At 43.0% G+C, this 25,292-nt stretch overlaps 1 protein-coding gene across 3 annotated transcripts in view; it reads right to left on the minus strand.

Annotated features, from left to right (window-relative positions):
* The window catches only part of DOK6 (docking protein 6), a 799,313-nt gene that overhangs the window by 325,807 nt on the left and 448,214 nt on the right, over positions 1-25,292 (minus strand). For all 3 annotated transcript variants that reach the window (XM_063923391.1, XM_063923390.1, XM_063923392.1), the window contains exon 5: positions 14,587-14,776. In XM_063923391.1, coding sequence (XP_063779461.1) covers positions 14,587-14,776 — 190 coding nt within the window. The remainder of the gene's footprint in view (positions 1-14,586; positions 14,777-25,292) is intronic.

Consider the following 25,292-nt stretch of genomic DNA (forward strand, 5'->3'; position numbering starts at 1 on the left):
TTTGAAGAAGTGGATACTGTGGCTGGTGATAGAAAGACGAGGCTGAAGAGCTTTGACTTTGAAGAAGTGGATACTGTGGCTTGAGGTGAGGAGACATCTGCGGGAACCAACGTTAGCACCCGAAGCACCTCTACGACCTGGGGACCCGTGAGTGCTTTCACGAGTGGCAACGGGCTTAGACAACAGGACTGCAGCAGCGTTAGAGTACCGAGAGATGAGAGCAACCAGGATCAGGACACGAGAAGCAACCTGGGAGCACAGAGTTAGAGAACCTTTCACAGGAAATTAACTTGAAGCACTGGTACTCTCCCTCTGGGCCAGCCCCCTTTTGTAAGGGGAAATCACACAGGATTTACTGGACACCGAGTGGGAACTTCATTGGCAAATCTCTGGTCTCCAACATGGCTGCCCCCAGCACAGGAGACATACTCAGCTGTAGAATACAGCTTTAGCCCAGCTCTGGCCTCTGACACACTGAGGCTGTGTCACACTAGAGGACCCTGCTGCAGCAACTCCTGCTACAGAGCCCGGCTCTCCAGACCCCCGGACCCCGGAAGTCACACACCTGTCCAATAGGACCCACCGCCAGCAGTTCCCTGTCAGTGCAGCTGCGCTAACCACTGGCACGGCAACCCCCGGGTACCCCCGCCGGAGGCAAGGCTCCGGATACTGACAAAGGTGAGGGAGGAGTCAAGGATTACTCCAAGACAGCATACTTGGGGTAAGAGGAGATAGTAGTGCCATCAATAGATAATGAGATTGTAGGAGGTGAGATTATGCGGGAGGGAAGATGATCAGCTCGATCTTAGACATGTTAAATTTAAAAAAGCACTGGGACATCCAAACAGAGATAGCAGAGAGACAGTTGGAAATACGAGTGAGGAGAGCAGGGGAGAGATCTGGAGAGGAAAGATAGATTTGAGTGTCATCAGCATAGAGATGATATTGGAAACCAAAAGAACTAATGAGCTTACCTAGTGAGGACGTATAGAGAGAGAAAAGAAGAGGACCAAGGACAGAACCTTGGGGTACACCTACAGTTAGTGGAAGTGAGGGGGAGGTGGAGTCATGAGAGGAGACAGAGAATTAATGGTCCGAGAGGTAGGAAGACAGCCAAGAGAGGGCAGTATCACGCAGACCAATGGAGTGAAGGATTTGCAGTAGGAGAAGATGGTCCACAGTGTAAAAAGCAGCAGAGAGATCAAGTAGAATAAGTAGAGAGTAGTGTCCCTTAGATTTAGCAGCATGGAGGTCATTAATGAAGAGGTTGATGAAAAGGATGTTGGTGGTGGAGAATGCATATATTGGTCCAAACTCCTGGTTACTGATGCTAGACTACTTGTTATTATTTTATAGGATTTTTCAGATTTTGGAAAATAATTTGCATGAGCTCACTGCAAATAATGTAACAGGGACGAGGTGTCTAGATAGTTAATGTCCCTACCTCTACTTACCTTAGCCTCACAAATGGTACAGATGCCTTGAAAAATGTTGCCAGGATTTGGATACTATCCACATGAAAGAGGTGGATTTTCTGGTCCTATGCCCAGGCATATCAATGTCCTTCTTATCATGACTGGCAAGAACTGCTGCCACTGGTGGTTGACTTACTTTGACACAAACAACATCCACCTCCTGAATTTGATCAACTTCGTCTTCTCCAACGTATTCATGATCAACATCCTCATTTGCATCAGATAAACAAATATCTCTCTCATCTTGTTGCACTTCCACAGTAACATCCTTAATTTCCAAGTCTGACTCTAAACCATCACTATCCTTACTTTTACTACTACTCATCTGCACATTTGCAGAGGGGTCAGAAATGGTGGATGGATGCTTCTATACAATTACAGTGTCACAATCAGAAATGTCAGACTCACACATAGTAGTTGTTGACACCCTTAGACTCTCTTCAGGAATTTGTGAAGTTTGTGAGCACACAATTTGTTCTTCAGCCTTAAGGTGCGAATACACTGCCCAATGGCCATCATTCCGAGTTGATCGCTCGTTATCTGCTTTTAGCAGCTGTGCAAATGCTAAGCCGCCGCCCTCTGGGAGTGTATCTTAGCTTAGCAGAAGTGCGACCGAAAGGATCGCAGAACAGTGCTGATTTTTCCCCAAGCAGTTTCAGAGTGGCTTCAGACCTACTCCTTCCTTGCGATTACTGCAGTTTGTTTAGTACCTGCTTTGACGTTATAAACACACCCTGCGTTCGTCCAGCCACTCCCCCATTTCCCCAACCACGCCTGCGTTTTCATCTGACATGCCTGCGTTTTTTAGCACACTCCCGCAAAACGGTCAGTTACCACCCAGAAACACCCACTTCCAGTCAATCACTCACCGATCAACAGAGCGACGAAAAAGAGTCACTAGACCTTGTGTAAAACTGTATAGTTTTGTGTGAAAGTACATTGCGCGTGCGCCCTGCGGCCCGTACGCATGTGCAGTTTTGCCATTTTTTTACCTGATCGCTGTGCTGTGAAAATCGTCAGCGAGTGATCAACTCGGTATGAGGGCCAATATACAGTATTGGCCATTCAATTGAAGGGCCTATATATTACTGGTCCATTGGCTAGTGTGTACCAACGATATATCTGACACATCGCATTGGCCCTGCCGCACAACCGATGACCGATATAGCTATATAATTTTTTGTGCACTGATTTGCCTGTTTTAAATGTGACATATCTAGATTTAGAGCAAGATGGTGTTGAATGTGAGGTTACAGAAGATGCCTGTGTTTGGCCCTGGCTTTCACAATAGACCTTTTATTGCATGAAACATCAGTAGCAGCAGCATCACTGGCCAAGAAAAGCCATGGTCTGATCCTTTCCTTGCCACTGCAGTTTTTGGCAGTAAATTTTCCTCTGAAGTTAGAGGTAATGTTTTCTTTCCATGATGTAAAACTGTTTAGATTTGATGTGCCCTATTAGACACCTTCTTCCCCTTGACCACCTTTAGTGGATGTTAAAGAAGTACTATGACTAGTGTAACTACTACTGCTTGTCCACATATGTGTAATTGTATGGATGTCGGTACAATAGCATTTTGTAGGCAAATAATAGCTTTTTCTTTCACTTACCGGTACAGGTGAGGAATTGCTGTTCTGGGAAAATGGAAATGAGATGGAATTTGGTAGTGGGGACACATGACCTTGTCTTAAATTAGATGCACTAATGGTGGATACTGGACACAGATTTAATGCCAACATAGCCATCATAGCTTCAATGATTCACTGTGCAACAAGATAGCAACTGTAAAACTTGGTTCCTCTTGCAAATGCTTGTTTCAGTCAATTGTTGTTTGAAACTACTAGTCTTCTTGGTCCCCATCTGGGATGACGAGTCACCCCAAGCAGCAGCAGCCCTAGCATGGAAGGATTCTTCTGGGAATCCTGGATATGTGGAGAATCAGTTAGTCTTTACAAACAGCGTACAGCAGTACTTCCTCTGATCCTTATTATTATTATTATCCTTAGTTTATATTGCGCCACAAGGGTTCCGCAGCTCCCAATTATAGAGTACAAACAAATAATCAAACAGGAAAACAGCAACTTACAGTTGACGACAATATAGGACAAGTACAGGGTAAATAAACATAGCTACATGAGCAGATGACACTGGAATAAGTATCAGGTGGCAGAAGACTGCTGGACTTGGTGCAGCTGAAGATTATTAAAGTAAGAAAAAGGATAAGCACATGAGGGAAGAGGGCCCTACTCATGAGAGCTTACATTCTAAAGGGGAGGGGTAGACAGACAGGGGTGACACAGATGGGGTACATAGAGAGCGTGGAACAGAGGGTTAGGATGAGATTTGGCTGGATTTGGTGTAGAAGTGGGTCTTGAGACCCCGTTTGAAGTTTTGTAGAGAGGTGGAGTGTCTGAGGGGGAGAGGTAGGGAATTCCAGAGACGTGGTGCAGCACATGAAAAATCTTGGAGGTAGGAGTTGGAGGAAGTAATCTGTAGGCAGGACAGTCGGCGTGCATTAGCAGAGCGAAGAGGATGGGTGGGAGTGTAAAGGGAGATAAGGTCAGAGATGTAGATGGGAGAAGAGTGGGATTTGTAAGTGAGTGTGAGAAGCTTGAAATGGATTCTGAAAGGGAAGGGGAGCCAGTGAAGGTCTTGTAAGAGAGGAGAGGTGGACGTAGTGCATTTGGTGAGGAAAATTAGCCAGGCAGAAGCACTGAGGATAGATTGGAGTGGAGAGAGGTATTTGTCAGGAATGCCAATCAGGAGGAGATTACAGTAGTCCAGTCTTGAGATGACCAGTGAGTGGAAAAGAGTCTTAGTAGCATCCTGGGTCAGAAAGGGTCTGATCCTGGAAATATTTTTTAGATGAAAACGGCATGTTTGTGAGAGGTGCTGAATGTGTGGTTTGAAGGATGTCACGCTTGGCGTAAGTTGGGGTTCCGACAACCGAGTTTTGGCTGAAGGGACGGCTGCCTGTGAGGTGAATAAATGAAGTGGCTGAATGTAATTCCTCCTCATAAGGTGGCGGCCCAATTAAGTGGTAGCGTTGGCAGGAGGGCGTAAGGAACTAGGAGGACTCTGTAAGAAGATAACTGTAGTTTTAATGAATACAGGTTGTGCACAAATACTTGGGGAATTGAAAGAAACTGAATTATAGAACTGGAGTCTATGGTTATACGACTTGAAAAATGAAGCTGAAACACTCCGGTAATGAAGAACTGAAGTACTGTGGTTTATGATAGAAAGACAAGTCTGAAAAACTTTGACTTTGAAAAAGTGGATGTTGTAGTTGGTGACTGAAAGACGAGGCTGGAGAGCTTTGACTTTGAAGAAGTGGATACTGTGGCTTGAGGTGAGGAGACATCTGCGGGAACCAACGTTAGCACCCGAAGCACCTCTACGACCTGGGGACCCGTGAGTGCTTTCACGAGTGGCAACGGGCTTAGACAACAGGACTGCAGCAGCGTTAGAGTACCGACAGATGAAAGCAACCAGGATCAGGACACGAGAAGCAACCTGGGAGCACAGAGTTTGAGAACCTTTCACAGGAAATTAACTTGAAGCACTGGTACTCTCCCTCTGGGCCAGCCCCCTTTTGTAAGGGGAAATCACACAGGATTTACTGGACACCGAATGGGAACCTCATTGGTAATTCTCTGGTCTCCAACATGGCTGCCCCCAGCACAGGAGACATACTGAGAGGCTGTGTCACACTAGAGGACCCTGCTGCAGCAACTCCTGCTACAGAGCCCGGCTCTCCAGACCCCAGACCCCGGAAGTCACACACCTGTCCAATAGGACCCACCGCCAGCAGTTCCCTGTCAGCGCAGCTGCGCTAACCACTGGCACGGCAACCCCTGGGTACCCCCGCCGGAGGCAAGGCTCCGGATACTGACAAAGGAGAGGGAGGAGTCAAGGATTACTCCAAGACAGCATACTTGGGGCAAGAGGAGATAGTAGTGCCATCAATAGATAATGAGATTGTAGGAGGTGAGGTTATGCGGGAAGGAAGATGATCAGCTCGATCTTAGACATGTTAAGTTTAAAAAAGCACTGGGACATCCAAACAGAGATAGCAGAGATACAGTTGGAAATACGAGTGAGGAGAGCAGGGGAGAGGTCTGGAGAGGAAAGATAGATTTGAGTGTCATCAGCATAGAGATGATATTGGAAACCAAAAGAACTAATGAGCTTACCTAGTGAGGACGTATAGAGAGAGAAAAGAAGAGGACCAAGGACAGAACCTTGGGGTACACCTACAGTTAGTGGAAGTGAGGGGGAGGTGGAGTCATGAGAGGAGACAGAGAATTATTGGTCAGAGAGGTAGGAAGACAGCCAAGAGAGGGCAGTATCACGCAGACCAATGGAGTGAAGGATTTGCAGTAGGAGAGGATGGTCCACAGTGTAAAAAGCAGCAGAGAGATCAAGTAGCATAAGTAGAGAGTAATGTCCCTTAGATTTAGTAGCATGGAGGTCATTAATAAAGAGGTTGATGAAAAGGATGTTGGTGGTGGAGAGTGCATATATTGGTCCAAACTCCTGGTTACTGATGCTAGACTACTTGTTATTATTTTATAGGATTTTTCAGATTTTGGAAAATAATTTGCATGAGCTCACTGCAAATGATGTAACAGGGACGAGGTGTCTAGATGGTTAATGTCCCTACCTCTACTTACCTTAGCCTCACAAATGGTACAGATGCCTTGAAAAATGTTGCCAGGATTTGGATACTATCCACATGAAAGAGGTGGATTTTCAGGTTCTATGCCCAGGCATATCAATGTCCTTCTTATCATGACTGGCAAGAACTGCTGCCACTGGTGGTTGACGTACTTTGACACAAACAACATCCACCTCCTAAATTTGATCAACTTTGTCTTCTCCAACGTATTCATGATCAACATCCTCATTAGCATCAGATAAACAAATATCTCTCTCATCTTGTTGAACTTCCACAGTAACATCCTTAATTTCCAAGTCTGACTCTAAACCATCACTATCCTTACTTTTACTACTACTCATCTGCACATTTGCAGAGGGGTCAGAAATGGTGGATGGATGCTTCTATACAATTACAGTGTCACAATCAGAAATGTCAGACTCACACATAGTAGTTGTGGACACCCTTAGACTCTCTTCAGGAATTTGTAAAGTTTGTGAGCACACAATTTGTTCTTCAGCCTTAAGGTGCGAATACACTGCCCAATGGCCATCATTCCGAGTTGATCGCTCGTTATCTGCTTTTAGCAGCTGTGCAAATGCTAAGCCGCCGCCCTCTGGGAGTGTATCTTAGCTTAGCAGAAGTGCGACCGAAAGGATCGCAGAACAGTGCAGATTTTTTCCCCAAGCAGTTTCAGAGTGGCTTCAGACCTACTCCTTGCGATCACTGCAGTTTGTTTAGTACCTGCTTTGACGTTATAAACACACCCTGCGTTCGTCCAGCCACTCCCCCATTTCCCCAACCACGCCTGCGTTTTCATCTGACATGCCTGCGTTTTTTAGCACACTCCCGCAAAACGGTCAGTTACCACCCAGAAACACCCACTTCCAGTCAATCACTCACCGATCAACAGAGCGACGAAAAAGAGTCACTAGACCTTGTGTAAAACTGTATAGTTTTGTGTGAAAGTACATTGCGCGTGCGCCCTGCGGCCCGTACGCATGTGCAGTTTTGCCATTTTTTTAACTGATCGCTGTGCTGTGAAAATCGTCAGCGAGTGATCAACTCGGTATGAGGGCCAATATACAGTATTGGCCATTCAATTGAAGGGCCTATATATTACTGGTCCATTGGCTAGTGTGTACTAACGATATATCTGACACATCGCATTGGCCTTGCAGCACAACCGATGACCGATATAGCTATATAATTTTTTGTGCACTGATTTGCCTATTTTAAATGTGACATATCTAGATTTAGAGCAAGATGGTGTTGAATGTGAGGTTACAGAAGATGCCTGTGTTTGGCCCTGGCTTTCACAATAGACCTTTTATTGCATGAAACATCAGTAGCAGCAGCATCACTGGCCAAGAAAAGCCATGGTCTGATCCTTTCCTTGCCACTGCAGTTTTTGCCAGTAAATTTTCCTCTGAAGTTAGAGGTAATGTTTTCTTTACCATGATGTAAAACTGTTTAGATTTGATGTGCCCTATTAGACACCTTCTTCCCCTTGACCACCTTTAGTGGATGTTAAAGAAGTACTATGACTGACAGCAGCTGCAGCACTAGTACTGGGCTGCTACTGCTCTTCTTCTAGTGACTGATCCATTGGCTTTATTTTTTTTAAACCAGGTGTAAGGCAATGGGCACAACACAAAGGGGGAAATTCAATTGTTTGAAAAGTCTGTTGGGTGTCTGTTTTTTCCTATCTGATAGACAGGAAAAAACAGACGCCCAACTGACTTTTTAAACAATTGAATTCCCCCCAAGTGAACATACACCGAGATAGTGAGAGGAAAGCTGACTGTGACCTTTACTATGAATTTATATTAAAAGACTGGAAAATGATGTTGATACCAACAAAATAATATATATATTTTTATTTTTTTTATTTTTCTAGTGCATATAATGGGAATACCATGTACCCAGTAACACAACCCTATTATACACAGTGTCACTCTTAATAATAATACAAAGGGGAAATTTACTAAGAATCGTGTGTGGGTGCAATGCCTAATTGCTTCTTATCACCAGACTGTTTTTCTGCATCAAATCACAAAATTACAAAGAATCCCGTTGGACTTAGTTGTGTTATCTGATGTGATAGGAATCATGTTGTTCATGCTGGTAGGTGCAAATTTAGCTGCAATTCAGGCTTTTGTGTTTTAAGTGAATTAAAGAGTTTATTCTACAAAAGAAAACTGCTGTGGGGTCTCCCTAAAAGCACAACCAGCACTGGGCTTTGTGGTATGGTACTGGTTCAAGAAATACAGAGAAAAGATTGTGTGGGGGAAATGGACCAGCAACAGGCCATTGAGATGATCCTGGTGCCATCTCCCATATTTCCAGGACCACATCTGCTCTTACTATTGGGGTTTATGCAACAGCCACTTGTCACACTTGATGGGATCCACCGGCCAAAGCATTTATCCTTCCAACTATTCACCCCAGCCCTTGGATTCAAAGAAAAGTGGGGCTCCACAATAAAGGGGTCCCCCCTCCTGAGGTGCACCTGGGGTAGGGTGAATCCCAGGGATATCCATTGCACCCCTGGGTAGTGGGTGTCAAGTTGATAGCTTAGTATTTGTAAAAAGTAGAAATAATATTGTCTTTTACAAGCAGACTACAGGTCCAAGCAAGCCTCCCCTGCATTTTGGTGCTTGGAGAACCACAAGTACCAACATGCGGGGCATTTAGGGCCTGATGGTACCTACAGACCCCTTTTAAATAAATATTACAATAACCACAAGGCACACACACCATAGTCATTAAAACTTTAATACATACATTCACACTCACATTTACTCACCTTGACCCTGGTGCGGTCAGTCCACTTGCCCAGTAGAATCCAGCCAGTGACAGTCAGGCCACTTATTCTACTTTTTCCCACATTCAAAGCTCACACATACAGCAGTAGTTTGTTGGACAAATAATCTAAAATCAACACTGTATCTGCCCAGGCTCATACAAAAGTGACAAGCAATACTGCAAAAGATTTTGCTTTAGGAAATAAAATAAAAGTGCAGGTTAACTTTAACATCAAACGAGAGCTTTTTAGTTGATTTACTTTTTTTTTGCAACACCACACAGCTCCTAATGGCACCCTAATGGTGAATTGATGGTATGCTAGTGGCATTTTTTTACAGTGCTCGAGCCCCATCACATGCCCTCTACCTCCGCTTTCCAATGGGAAATTACATCTTATCATGAGGAAAGGACTTTTATAAACAATACATAACACGCAAGATCCGACTCTTCGAAAATGATATAGTTCCTTGTTCTTGGAAGACCCAAGTTGGGAGTTGTAAACACTTGGATTACTTAAATTAGGGTGTGTTCACTTTTTATAATACCCGAACCACTCTAAGTAAAATTTCAAATAAATAAATAATTAAATCAAAGTGCACAATGAAAAAATTCACATTTTGTCATGTACAAAATAAACATATATTTCAATTTTGAAAGACTAAAATGATATTTTGTGGCTACTTTTTATTTTTTTGTAGTTTGTTTACAGCTTTTCTGTATTTGTATCAAGCTACAGACACATTTCATTCTGGCAAGGTAATACATTTATTTATTATATTCTAACACTTAGTACTTTACACATGAAAAAGGATTCACTGATTCCTAGAACAGCTGTTGTGTGGGTGTTTTTCATGTTTCATGTGACAGCCTGACAACTGACAATGTGAGAGAACAAAACTTTCTTGGCAGTAAACAGAAATCAGCTTTCTGATTTCAGGATGAAAATGGCAGTGTCATTGGACTGGCCTATTCATCTTCACTAACATTTGGGAGACTTTTTAATAAGAAACCTCCCTTACAAAGGACTCATTTAGTAGGATAAAGACACTTTGGGGGTCATTCCGAGTTGATAGAAGCTGTGCAAAATTTTGCACAGCTACGATCAACTTTCCTGACATGCGGGGGGACACCCAGCACGGGGCTAGTCCGCCCCGCATGTCAATCCGGCCCCCCCTCGCAGAAGTGCAAAGGCATCACACAGCGGCAATGCCTTTGCACTTCACGAGTAACTCTCGGCCAGCGCAGCTTTAGCGAGCTGGCTGGGAGCTACTCTCACTCCCTGGCCCGCAGCAGCTGCATATGACATCACGCAGCCACTGCAGCCCGCCCCCGTTCGCTCCGACCACGCCTGCGTTGGCCGGACCGCGCCCACAAAACGGTGGCCAAACGCTGCCATTTCGCCCACTCCCGCCTATCGATCGCCTCTGCCTGTCAATCAGGCAGAGGCGATCGCTGTCCTGCCACGGCCGTCTGTGGTCCCGCATGCGCAGGCGCACAAAGGCACCAGCGCCTGCGCAGCAGGGACCCGTTCGCTCTGCTGCGCAGAGCTGCCCCTTTATTCATTATTTGCTTCACTCATGCAATCCGATGCTTCCATCTTGCTGAAAAGGTCCTGTGGAGGAAATTTACGAAAAGGTCGATTTTGAACGATTTTTATAGATTTCAAATCAATCTAAATGGATCAAAATTGATGTTGTACTTTCATGGCCAAAAGACACATGTTTAAAATTAATATAAAAATATCACATGTCAGCAAATATGTTTCAGCTCCTGAAACTCAACACTAATTAAGAAAGATTTTAATTGAATTTCATTGGTTTTAAATAGCTTACATTGACTTTTAGTAAATCCCCCCCGTACTCCTTGTAAATGGTCTAGACATCAGAGTAATTATGCTATTTTTATAAGATCTATTCTGTTCCTTTTAAAGGGAGACAAGTATAGGCTACAGATCTGTCCTCACACCTAGGAGTAAATTTACTAAGCTTTGTGTTTGTCCAAATATGCAAACACTGGAGTGTTTGGTTATTTTTTAAATCACAGAAAATTACCAAAGACAAAACACGGGAGTGTTGGCTCAAATAGAAGTAAAAAACATGGATATAATCATAAATACGATCAAATACACCATTAGCCAACCTCTGAAGTACTTTTCAAGAAAAACAGAACACGACAATGTATCAAGATTTGTGTTTGCATACACACCAAAAAAGTGTCCAAATTCGCCCCAAAATAGAAGTTTCAAATGCACCACCTCACCAGCAGCATATTTACAAAATCACCCATGATAATTTCATTACTTACAACAGCAAAGTTCTCATTTAACAAAAAAATCAGTAAGCATAACCAATATACTTATTAATAAAAAAAACTATATATTTTTGTTACAATAACCATACATGTTCATTTTAGTTTTAACTTAATAAAATGTAAATACACAGGTCCTTTTTTGTGTTATTTTGAAATGTGAAGATGTTGTGACTTTTTTAAAATTTACGTTCACCATATAATTGTTTAAAATAAATGCACATATACCTTGCCCATGGATAGTTAAAAACATTAATATTTAAATGAGTTTTGTAGTTATGAATCACAAAAAAATTTCATGTAAACCTTCTTTTGTTAACATTTAAACATAAATGAAAAGGAAGCACTTTTCATAAGAATTAACATATCAATTTAATAACAACATACACAATGGTGTATGTACATTTTGCAAACAGGGACCGGAATATGGGAGCAATTGAAAAATACAGACCGGACTCAAAACAAGCCATTTACAGGGGTGATGCTATTCTTGCCTGAAACACGCCTGTAATATATGATTGCCAAGTTATGCATTGTGGGATTAAAAACAAACTTGCATCCTATTCACTTAATGGGGAAAATATAGGGGTAACAGTAGTGGAATAAGATTTGGGGGTGCTTATTGATAATAGGCTCAATAACAGTACACAGTGTCAAAATACAGTGTAGAAGGCAAGTAAAGTCCTTGCTTGCATAAAACGGGGTATTGAGACAAGGGACGAGGATGTAATCCTGCCGCTGTACAAATCATTGGTATATCCGCATCTGGAATATTGTGTTAAATTCTGGGCACCATATTCTAAAAAGGATATCGGGGTATTCGAAAGAGTTCAAAGGAGAGCTACTAAACTAATTAAAGGGTTAGAGACACTGGAGTACGATGAAAGGCTCACTAGGTTAAATATGTATACACTAGAAGAGAGGCGTCTAAGAGGAGATATTATTAATATCTTCAAATATGTAAAGGGTCATTACAAGGAGTTAGCAGGGGATTTGTTTATTAATAGAACTCTGTATAGGACACGTGGACACTCACTGAGGCTAGAGGAGAGAAAATTCCATACAAAACGTAGGAAAGGGTTCTTCACCGTAAGGGCAATAAGGATTTGGAACTCCCTGCTGGAGAAGGTAATAATGGTGGACTCTGTAAATGCATTTAAAAACAGATTGGACAGTTTTCTAGCTGAAAAAACTATCCAAAGCTATATCATTTCATATATTGACATTAAGTATCTGGGAGTATACGAAATATAGTTGTCAATTGGTATGAAATATTACTTCAGCTGGTGCATTATAATGTGCACAGCTTAATACAGAATACAGATTGAACCCAAACGGCATTTTGCCTATTTTCAACTCAACAACTACGTTACTACGTTACTATGTTACTATACACCATCAGAAAACACAATCCCCCAAAACACGGGAGCATAGTACATTTCCATATTTTATTTACAAGAATACTCCTGTGTTTGATTGATCCCACCTATGTTTGATCTCGGACAAACACGTGTGAAATATACGATTCTTAGTAAATTTACCTCCTAGCGTCAATATGCCATGCATTATGGTACAAGAGAGCCATGCTGAGCATCAACTTTTCATTTACATTTGCATGTTATTCACACCACAGAAGCAGCAAAACACTAATCGATCTGTACTAGAGACACTGGGGTGTTACTTTAAGTGAACAGGAATTAGTAATACGGTATTCACAAATTCACAGATAAAGCACAATGGAATTTACCATGAAAAAAAGCAGCAACTGCTGCAACGTAGCTCCCCTTATACAGATTCAGACTCCTTCATACATAGATGTACAAGTGTTGCATATCAAATTAATATGTGCTGTCTCTTGAAGAATTTTTGTCATATCATATTGTGACTAAAATGTACATGCTCCCCTAGTATAGGTGTGGCACCCTAATGGATAATTGCCTACTTTTGAAAAAGCATTTAAGGGAGATTGTGAAAGTAACACCTCTCAGCGTGGACATGTACTGCTACATCTGAGAGGCGTGTCCTAAAAATAACTTACATCCAAATATAAATGAGACTTAAAGTTAGTAATACTGTATCTACTTGTTGAAGAAAATACACTGATATTTTGCAGGATTGTGTATTGTGTTTTACAAGAGGTTCCGAACACTGTAAGTGGCCATGAAAAACCTTGTTTAAAATGCATGTAACCATAAGGATCAGTGGGGCAGATGTATTAACCTGGAGAAGGCATAAGGAAGTGATAAACCAGTGATAAGTGCAAGGTGATAAACAAACCAGCCAATCAGCTCCAATATGTAAATTAACAGTTAGTAGCTTATTGGCTGGTGCGTTTGTCACCTTGAACTTATCACTGGTTTACCACTTCCTTATGCCTTCTCCAGGTTAATACATCTGCCCCATTGTGCTTTATAACCAATGCAGCGGAATGGCACAGATACTCCCATTTAAATGCATATATCTCTAATTTATTTTTTCCCCCAAAGAATGTAACAGCTGCATAATTAGGATAAGGTAAAATCCGGGAGATTGCTGGACTAATCAGGGCGTCAGGGAGATTGCTACTAATTCAGGGACTCTCCTGCAGAATGAGGGAGGGTAGGCAACTATGCCCTAATGATGTTAATTTTTTTTATTAAAAAAATGCCCCAGGAGGATTAAGGTATCTATGTACTAAGCCTTGGAGAATTTAAGTGGAGAAAGATAAAGTACCAACCAACCAGGTGCCGATCATGAGAGAAGCTCTTTATCTGCAATCCAAAATGCACCCATCAATGGGGAGATGATGTTTTGGCTTGTTCCAGGAACTGAGTTTGGTGGGAGGACCCAAGTCAGCAATAAGATCGACTCAGTCAGAACCCCTAAGTTTGTGTGTTTTCGGTTTCAAGGAAACCGGACCCGCATATCTATATATATATACAATTCTAAAATATCCCAAAGAAAGGAGGGTGCAGGTCACTTAAATATTGTATGTAAAAAATGAAGAAATGTACATAAATAAATGGAAGTCTGTTAAAGAAATATAATTGTTGTTTTACAGTAAAGAAAAAAAGCTGTAATTCAATATCTTGCATAGTAATGGTATACACCTGTATGGAAAATAGATTTGTTTAACAATGTTTTTTCATTTACAGTACATCCCTGTCATTTGTAGATGCAAAATAGCAGGTGGATTTTCATCAACTCTGAGACAATGCTAAGTTTTACTGCTATACTTTGTCATTGGCTTTAGGAAATGCTAATAGCAAACAAGCAGAGACAAAGGGAATATGTAAAAAAGACATACAGTATACAGTATTTATAGGTTCACTTAAAATTAGCGAAATATGTTCTTACCTTCCAGATTCAAAAGTAAACCACGTTGAATCCCTGCCGTATCTTCTTAAAGAGCTTAGGGGCCACATGACCAACTTCACTTTTGCGTTAAGAATATCCCATAGATAGATGTTTTCATGTGTTATCTGCATTGTGCATTCCCCATAGATATCTAAGTTTGGCGTTGGCATAAGATACACATTGAATCGCTCTAGATAAAGTTACAAAAAAAGTAAAATTATGTTTTACAGTTTATTGTTTTATTGAATATACGATAATGAATCATGTTACAATAAATGAAAACAATATCTAACTAAAAATAAAAAAGCACAGGAATGGTTTGTATTCTTGACTTTTTGTATAAGAACATCACAAAAAATTACACTGCTGCCTTTGAATGAAAAAAAAAAAATCAAAATGGCAAAATAGTCCCTAAACTTTGTCAATGCAAAATCCGTTAAACACTGCATGAGCAGTGGATTACATTTACAAATATAAACCCACTATAAATCTTGCATGAGTAAAATGCCTATGCTCTTGATCAAAGATTTATATATACCTGAATTTTATAAACTTACATTACATTAAAAGGATCTGACCAGGAATTAATCCCAGATGAAACGCACTTCTGTCTCACTTCCACTTTACCCCATTGTGCCTGTCCCATCATGCTTTTAATAAAATTATTTCTTCCTTTCCATCCAAGTTATTAATAAAAAAGCAAATAACTGGCATCATATGTCAGCAGAACATGATATATGAGCCCTAACTGTACAACTTGTGGTATGGACAGCATTTATCCTAGCATCACAGATATTACCTGCCTTAATTAAGTCCTCACATAATACCATGATTCCCATTACCCTCTATGTAAATAGCAATGCAATCCAATTTACCAAATTCCAAAAAGCTTATATTTCATGATCTTGGCCCTGATAGCTAAAGCCATTGTAGCTTACATTTTTGCGTTGTATCTTTGTATTTCTCACTACATTGTGAACAGTCATTTGCCAGGATAGCTACTTTTAAGAAAAGCTATTAAGCATGAGAAAAATGTTAAGTTAACTTAGTACAACATACTTCTTATTGCTGCAAATAAAATATACTGTATTAGTTAGTTGTATAAAATTACAAAGGGTCTTAGACAGACAACTATGTTTACTGCTTAACATTATCCATGTTACTGGCATCCAGTAGATACTTGGATATGTAGATACTTGGATATCCATTGAGTAAATACATTCTAAATTATTTATTGTTCATCCCACATGATATTTGTCCTTCTTTCCAAAACTATGTTTTGTTGAAGATAAAACAGATTCATGATAAAGATCAAGTAGTTAAAAAAATATAACTAATTTCTAGACTTTCTGGCCTATAGTATACTGTAAAATACAGTCCAATTCGGGTGTTCCGCACACACATACCTTCCAACTCTCCCGATTTTCATGGCAAAGTCCACCAACCCACGTGCCACAGTGTCATTCACTTGCTGTTAGCAGAGCAGTGGTGAATAGATGCTGGGCATATGTGCATATCATCTATTAATGGGAAAGAGGGTCTGGGGGCATGGCCAGCAGCTTCCAGAGCATTGGGCTTGCCCGATAGTGCCAGAAAATGGGAGGAGTGGCTCATAATCACGGCATTCCCATGAAGCCACAGCACCTTTTGTCAAGGTCACATCCCCTTTTCCAATAGGCACTTCTTTGTTGCCAGGAGAAGTCCCAGTTTAGAAAATGTTGGGAGGCATGCACACATGAGATTGTGTTTGGTTTGTTTGATACCTAGAGCAGGGACGTGCAGTCAGGGGAGGCAGTGCCTCCCCTGTCATTAATGATTTAAATAATACAATATACTTTAGCCTTTGTATTATTTTAATCATTTATATCTCTATGTTAGATGTGTTTGGAGGCACAGCTTTTAGTGCCTCCCGCTGTCAATGTAAAATGGCCGGAAACGGGGGGCGGGGCCCAGCATCAGGCAGCAGAGTCCCATTGAAAAAATCCCTATAAGCGGCACTTAAAGAAGTGCCTCTATGACAGGGGCGTGCTGTCAACGCATATGAAAGCACGCCCCTGTCACTGAGACTAATGTGATTGGTCAGTGTTGGATTCCAGGGGCGGGGGTGGACACCAAGGTAATGCCCACCGTGTCATCTAGAACTATAGAGTATTTGTATTTATTATTTATGTTGTATGCGCCCGCCCGTCCCCCAGCCCCCAGCCCTTCCAGCAGCAACACACAGCAGCTGACAGCTCAGCCAGGGCCGGACTGGCCACCTGGCAAATGCCAGATGGGCCGATGGCTAGATGGGCTGGTCAGGTGGCTGGCTGGAGGGTCTGGCTAATGGGTATCGTAACTGAATCGCAGTATTTCCCGCACTTCCGGTTTCGTGGTGGAACCTCTGAGCAGTGTGAGCTGTAGCCAGGAACATATCTACAGCATCTGCATCATCGGTTCCCGCCCGGCGCTTGGTGGGGGGATGCAACACAGAGACCACCATGACCAGTACTCAACACCCAGCTCCCGATACGGAACCTTGCTACACAGCTACTTTCTATACCCTAAACCTCTTGAAATGAAAACGTGAGGCGCACACTCTCATGAGGTGTCCCACGCCATACAGGTATGTGCAGAACATCCCCTGGCTGCTATAGCTTGATACAAGCTAAAGTACTAGCTCCACATGCACATTATCGTGCGTGGGGTTTCTTGCTTGGTGAGCGAGGTGCTTAGATATTTGGCAGGACTTACATACTGTACATGGCTAATCCTCATGTAAAGCTTAAAAACGAATTTATATATATATATATATATATAAAAAAATATATATATATATATTTGCAATGAGCCGCCACTCCAATCCTGTATACCCAAACGTGACCCGGTTCCATCAGATAAAACCACACATGAAAGAATGGAGTTGCAACACTGAAAATTACTTCCTCAACATAGGGGTATATTTACTAAGCTCCCGATTTTGACCGAGATGCCGTTTTTTCTTCAAAGTGTCATCTCGGTAATTTACTAAACAAAAATCACGGCAGTGATGAGGGCATTCGTAATATTTTGGAAGTCCTAGGAAAAAATCACGAATCAATACACCATCGGTCAAATATGCCAGCAATTTGGTAGAAATCGGTCATTTACTAAAAAGTGCAAATCACAAACACTGTCGACAATAGCCAAACACTGCCGTGCTGAAATACAATTCGTGAAAAAGTGCTAAAAAAAACAGACCTGCTTTTTTTTACCGTGATTGGATAGGCATGCACGGATCCATGAGATCCGTGCATGTTTTTCAGTGGGAAGGGGTGGGAAATGTTTGAATTTGTTAAAAAAAAATGCGTGGGGTCCCCCCTCCTAAGCCAAACCAGCCTCGGGCTCTTTGAGCCGGTCCTGGTTGCAAAAATATGGGAAAAAAATTGACAGGGTTCCCCCATATTTAAGCAACCAGCACCGGGCTCTGCGCCTGGTCCTGGTTCCAAAAATATGGGGGACAAAAAGCATAGGGGTCCCCCGTATTTTTTAAACCAGCACCGGGCTCCACTAGCTGGACAGATAATGCCACAGCCGGGGGTCACTTTTATACAGCGCCCTGCGGCCGTGGCATTAAATACCCAACTAGTCACCCCTGGCCGGGGTACCCTGGAGGAGTGGGAACCCCTTAAATCAAGGGGTCCCCCCCTCCAGCCACCCAAGGGCCATGGGTGAAGCCCGAGGCTGTCCGCCCCATCCAAGGGCTGCAGATGGGGGGCTGATAGCCTTTGTTGAAAGTGTTGAATATTGTTTTTAGTAGCAGTACTACAAGTCCCAGCAAGCCTCCCCCGCAAGCTGGTACTTGGAGAACCACAAGTACCAGCATGCAGTGGAAAACCGGGCCCGCTGGTACCTGTAGTACTACTACTAAAAAAATACCCCAATAAAGACATAAGACACACACCTTGAAAGTATAACTTTAATACATACATCCACACCACCATATACACATACTTACCTTATGTTCACACGAGGGTCGGTCCTCTTCTCCATGTAGAATCCATGGTGTACCTGTTGAAAAAATTGTACTCGCAAAATCCAGGGTAGAAGGCTCTTCTGCTTGTAATCCATTTGTAATCCACGTACTTGTCAAAATAAAAAAACGGACACCCGACCTCGAACTGAAAGGGGCCCCATGTTTTCACATGGGACCCCTTTCCCCGAATGCCAGAAACCCCCTCTGACTTATGTCTAAAAGGGTTCCATCAGCCAATCAGGGAGCGCCACATTGTGGCACCCTCCTGATTGGCTGTGTGCTCCTGTACTGTATGACAGGCGGCACACGGCAGTGTTACAATGTAGCACCTATGCGCTCCATTGTAACCAATGGTGGGAACTTTGTGGTCAGCGGTTGACCGAAAGTAACCTCACCGCTGACCACAAAGTTCCCACCATTGGTTACAATGGAGCGCATAGGCGCTACATTGTAACACTGCCGTGTGCCGCCTGTCAGACAGTACAGGAGCACACAGCCGATCAGGAGGATGCCACAACGTGGCGTTCCCTGATTGGCTGAAGAAACCCTCTTAGACATAAGTCAGAGGGGGTTTCTGGCATTCGGGGAAAGGGGTCCCATGCGAAAACATGGGGCCCCTTTCAGTTCGAGGTCGGGTGTCCGTTTTTTTTATTTTGACAAGTACGTGGATTACAAATGAATTACAAGCAGAAGAGCCTTCTACCCTGGATTTTGTGAGTATGATTTTTTCAACAGGTACACCATGGATTCTACATGGAGAAGAGGACCGACCCTCGTGTGAACATAAGGTAAGTATGTGTATATGATGGTGTGGATGTATGTATTAAAGTTATACTTTCAAGGTGTGTGTCTTATGTCTTTATTGGGGTATTTTTTTAGTAGTAGTACTACAGGTATCAGCAGGCCCGGTTTTCCGCCGCATGCTGGTACTTGTGGTTCTCCAAGTACCAGCTTGCGGGGGAGGCTTGCTGGGACTTGTAGTACTGCTACTAAAAACAATATTCAACACTTTCAACAAAGGCTATCAGCCCCCCATCCGCAGCCCTTGGATGGGGGGGACAGCCTCGGGCTTCACCCATGGCCCTTGGGTGGCTGGAGGGGGGGACCCCTTGATTTATGGGGTTCCCACTCCTCCAGGGTACCCCGGCCAGGGGTGACTAGTTGGGTATTTATTGCCACGGCCGCAGGGCGCTGTATAAAAGTGACCCCCGGCTGTGGCATTATCTGTCCAGCTAGTGGAGCCCGGTGCTGGTTTAAAAAATACGGGGGACCCCTACGCTTTTTGTCCCCCGTATTTTTGGAACCAGGACCAGGCGCAGAGCCCGGTGCTGGTTGTTTAAATATGGGGGAACCCCTGTCAATTTTTTCCCCATATTTTTGCAACCAGGTCCGGCTCAAAGAGCCCGAGGCTGGTTTGGCTTAGGAGGGGGGACCCCACACAATTTTTTTTTAAAGTTTAAACATTTTTTTTTTTTACAAGGTGCACAATGAAGCCCAGCACGGATCATTCAGATCCGGCCAAGATTCATTGTATTAAAGTCGGCAGTGTTTTACAAGTCACTCACGTAAAACACTGCCTAAAAAAACGAATGACATCGACATCGGAAAAACCGAAAATGCAGAATACGGCAGCTTAGTAAATTAGTCGTAATAAATTCAAAAAGTCGCATATTTACACTTTCGATGTCATTCGTGATTGAACTTTGACCTCAAACGGAAACTTACGAATGTTAGTAAATTTACCCCATAGTGTAGAAATGGTGACATGCACCTAGTTTATGAAAGGGTCGTCTACATTTCAGTTAATACAAACTTTTGTTAGGTTGTATTAACTGAAATATAGACGATGCTTGAATACACTAGGTGCATGTCACCATTCCTACACTACGTTGAGGCAGTAATTTTGAGTGCCGCAACTCCCCTCTATATATATATATATATATATATATATATATATTCATTCTGCATAACAATTATACAATGTGTATTGCAAAAAGGGTGCTAAATGGTCATATGACCTTTATAGACACAACTTTTGACGAGGTGGCTGCTATAATTTTACCTAAAAAAAGGGGGTGGACAGTTGGGGTAGTTGTACCTGTTCTTTGATTTAGAAAAAGGGGATCTGTTATAAAAGTAAAAGTAATGTGGCTCACCAGTTTATTAAAAAGCGCAAAAAACAGCAGCAGAGGAGTAAAGAACTGTGGAATGTAGAGTACTAGTAACGCAAACCAGATGTTTGCCACACTTCTGGTTTTGCGGCAGGACACAAACCGAAAGTTAATATACTACATGGACTTTAAAGCGGTCGGAGCTAGCACTGTCTTCTGCACCTCCACATCATTGGAGCCTGACCGGGGGACGCAACACACAGACACCACTGGCACTCAATTCCCAGCTCTCGATACAGAACCTTGCATCAGGATATAGCTAACGGGAACTTTGCCATTCCAGGATGCTGGAGGTAAGCTGGGGAGAGTATAGTGTGAGTTACTGGGACTTTCACTTTGTGTATTATCAGTCTGCAGTGATTAAACTTGGAACGCTGTGCAATACTGCTGTGTGGCGTAACGTGATTAAGGGACACTACTCTGTGGCATATTGTGAATAAGGGACCCTACTGTTTGATGTAACATGAATAATGGACACCACTGTGCGGTGTAAGGTACTAAGGGGCTCTACAGTGTCATCATTTGAATTAGGGATACTATTGTGTGGTCATGCCCCTTCTTAGAGAGACCACACTTGTTTTTTCCCGGTGCACGCTCTCCCTACTTAAGTTTGTAGGGGGGGGGTGGCATTAATACTCTTTATGTACACAGGGAACCAAATGTGTAGTTAAGGCTCTGCTTTGGTGTGCACAGATGTGTTCTCCTCTGTTTTCAGCACCCCTGCCCTAAAAAGGCTATACAATGAACACTACCTAATCTTCTACAACTGCTAAGCTAGGGCTTGGTCAATGGGAAAATGCCTTCCATTTTTTTTGTCTGTGACCTGCACCAGTGAAGTGCCAGCTTTACCTAACAGAACCAACCAAATATCGGATTGTGGCACATGTGTGAATCCCCTGCAGGATTAGCTCTGTTGTGTGAATTAGAATACAGAGAATGATGTACACTTGTATGTTCTTCTAATATTATTCATATTTGTAAGAGCATAGACTAAAAAGTAGGAGGAGTCAGGAATAGTAAGGGGCAGGAGTCTATGCCAGGAGCCAGATGCTGATGCCGAGGTGGGCCTGCGTGCTTTAAATGCCAGGGCCTATTATTAGTCCTAGTCCGGCCCTGGCTCAGCCTATTAGCTGCTGCCAAATTGAGTAACTGGCTGCAGTCCGACCCGAGGGGTAGGAGGGGCCGCGATCCCCTCTCCTCTCTCAATTGCTCAAGCTCCACTTCCGGGAGCCCTGTTGCAGCCTTCATCCCAGCAGCTTACAGTACACTCACTGGCCAGCGCGGTACAGGCGGAGCGGCTCTGCGATGAAGCTCTGGAGGATGAGGACGCACTGCACGTAGCAGGTTTGTAATTTACGATTCTCTTACTGGCTGCAGCGGTGGACGCGGGTTGGCAGGGGAGAGTGACTTCAGTGTGACATGGTGATGCTGTTCTGCGGGCCCAGGCTGTAATGTTTATGTTGTATTTTAATGTGCTCTCCCTAGTACCCTCGCCATGTAACCCCCTTCCTGGCATGACCCTCTCCCTGTTATCCTGTCAGTGTCACCCACTGCTGTCACCCTCTCTCTGTCACACACTGCTGTCACCCTCTCCCCAGCATCACCCTCTCTCTGTCACCCTCTCCCCAGTATCACCATCTCCCTGTCACTGAATGCTGTCACCCCTCTCCCTAGCATTTACCTATCCATCTCACCCAATGCTGTCACCCAATGCTGTCACCATCTCCCCGGTGTCACCAGCTCCCTGTCACCTCCTGCTGTTAGTGTCACCCTCTCTCTGTCACCCACTGCTGTCACCCTCGCCCTGTCACCAAATGCTGTCAGTGTCACCCTCTCCCTGGCGTCACCCTCTCCCTGTCACTCAATGCTGTCAGTGTCACCCTTTGTCTGTCACCCACTGCTATCACCCTCTTCCTGTCATCCAATGCTGTCAGTGTCACCCTCTCTCTGTCACCCTCTCCCTGTCACCCAATGCTGTCAGTGTCACCCTATCCCTGTCACCCACTGCTGTCACCCGCTTCCCAGCATCAACCTCTCACTGTCACCCTCTTCCTGTCATCCAATGCTGTCAGTGTCACCCTCTCTCTGTCACCTACTGTTGTACCCTCTCCCCAGTGTCAACATATCCCTGTCACCCAATGATGTCAGTGTCACCATCTTCATCACCCAATGCTGTCAGTGTCACCCTCTGTCTTTCACCCGCCGATGTCCTCCTTTCCCTGGCATCACCATCTCCATAATATTTATTTTTTAATTAATAAAATTGACAATATATTAGCTGCCTTCTCTTCGCAAGTTTAATCAGGCATTAGCGGTAGCTGCATCGGACCGTAGATGCAAATTAGTGGCATGGGGGCTGGGGTGGTTGATGGTGGTGATTTTGTAGTACATTGGCACCTGTGGCGTTAGTGGGCATCAGTTTGTGGTGCAGTAGAGGACATCAGCTCGGTGGTAGGGGTCAACGGTGGGCCTCAGCATACATTATGTGTGCAGTGCCTCACCAGCCACTGACCTCACCGCACGCCACTGACCTAGAGCACCAGTAATTATTTACTGTGAATATTATTTTCACATAGAAACTGTAGATACATATCATGTAGTTGTATATACAGTATGTACAATTCTAAAGAAAGAATATTACTGTTTATTTACAGCTGATAAATACTATGGCCCTCATTCCGAGTTGATCGGTCGCAAGGCGAATTTAGCAGAGTTACACACGCTAAGCCTACGCCTACTGGGAGTGTATCTTAGCATCTTAAAATTGCGACCGATGTATTCGCAATATTGCGATCACAAACTACTTAGCAGTTTTAGAGTAGCTCCAGACTTACTCTGCCTGTGCGATCAGTTCAGTGCTTGTCGTTCCTGGTTTGACGTCACAAACACACCCAGCGTTCGCCCAACCACTCCCCCGTTTCTCCGGCCACTCCTGCGTTTTTTCCGGAAACGGTAGCGTTTTCAGCCACACGCCCATAAAACGCCGTGTTTCCGCCCAGTAACACCCATTTCCTGTCAATCACATTACGTTCGCCGGAGCGATGAAAAAGCCGTGAGTAAAAATACTTTCTTCATAGCAAAGATACTTGGCGCAGTCGCAGTGCGAATATTGCGCATGCGCACTAAGCGGAATTTCACTGCGATGCGATGAAAAATACCGAGCGAACGACTCGGAATGAGGGCCTATATTCATTTACCATCTAACACATACTGACATTTCTTGGACCTGGTTTCAATATGGTGGAAAACACCTGAGTAGGGAATGTGAGAAAGATATTGTAAATTTAATCTTTTTCTTATTGAGAAATTATTTTTTAATTGATATTTTAGGTTGAATTTTGGCAGTATTGAACAAGGATATGAGCAATATTTCTTTAGTCTAATACTTAATTGTGTTCCTAAACCTGTTATATAATGATAATAAAACAGACACTGAAGGAAGCGGCTTGTGAGAATTATTAAAGTAATCAATAGAAGAGCTTGAAAAATGTGATTGTTAAATTGCTTCAGGCTTGTCATCGGTTATATTATTCATTCAGCTGACAGGACTGTTCCAACTGCAGAACAAACTACAAACATTGTCACATTAAACATTCAACAAGTTTCTGTTTTGAAACATACTGAAGCACCTAAATCAATAATAATACCATCATGCAAACATTTTTATGTGGAAAAATAGAACAATATGTCAATCCGTAAAGTATATGTAAGGGCTCAATGTTTTAAAGTATGTATGGCCCCTACGGCACTGTAGGAGGTTCTTTTTACATACAACACAGTTCTGCTAAATAAATGGAGTGGTCTCCTTCTAAGATAGGGTTCCACATTTACCAACAACAGCTCTCACCAGATTAGTTATGGAACCAACCTATGATAATATGCACAGTAACTGGCAATGTTTTTGGAGGAGCACCTCCAATCATTAATGAGGAGATTGACAATGAGGGTGTTAATTACATTATAATCTTGTACAATAAATGTCATGAACTTCCCACAAATTACGCAACAGGTAGGAGTTGCCTAGATGGCTAATGTCCCTACCTCTACTAACTTTGGCTACACAAAGAGAGCATATGCCATCACAAACATTACCATGGTAAAAATAATCCAACACCCAAGAGGTGGCTTTTTGGTATTACAGTATGTACTCGCATCACAATGGCTTTTTTATCATTGGGAAGAACTGCAGCTACAGGTGGCTCACTTGCACAAACAACATTATCAATATCCTCAGTGTCAGATAGTAGTACACACATATCACCCTCAACCTGTTTCCCTTCCACACACAAATCCTCAATTTCTGTTATGCCCTCTTCAACGCCATCTTTACTTGTACTGCTCGTCACATGTGCAGATCGTGCAGAACTGGTGGAAGGAGGTGAAAGAGACTTCTCTATGAGGACAGTGTGAGAAATGTCAGACTCACACTTAGCCAACGTGGACTAAACTTTCCTCAGGAATGTGTGACGGTTCTGAATGCACCGTTTGTTTTACTTCCTTACTGGTTTTTATTTTTTTGACACCTCATCTAGACTCTCTGT

The sequence above is a fragment of the Pseudophryne corroboree genome, chromosome 5 (assembly GCF_028390025.1).
Source record: "Pseudophryne corroboree isolate aPseCor3 chromosome 5, aPseCor3.hap2, whole genome shotgun sequence".
Lineage (NCBI taxonomy): Eukaryota > Metazoa > Chordata > Amphibia > Anura > Myobatrachidae > Pseudophryne > Pseudophryne corroboree.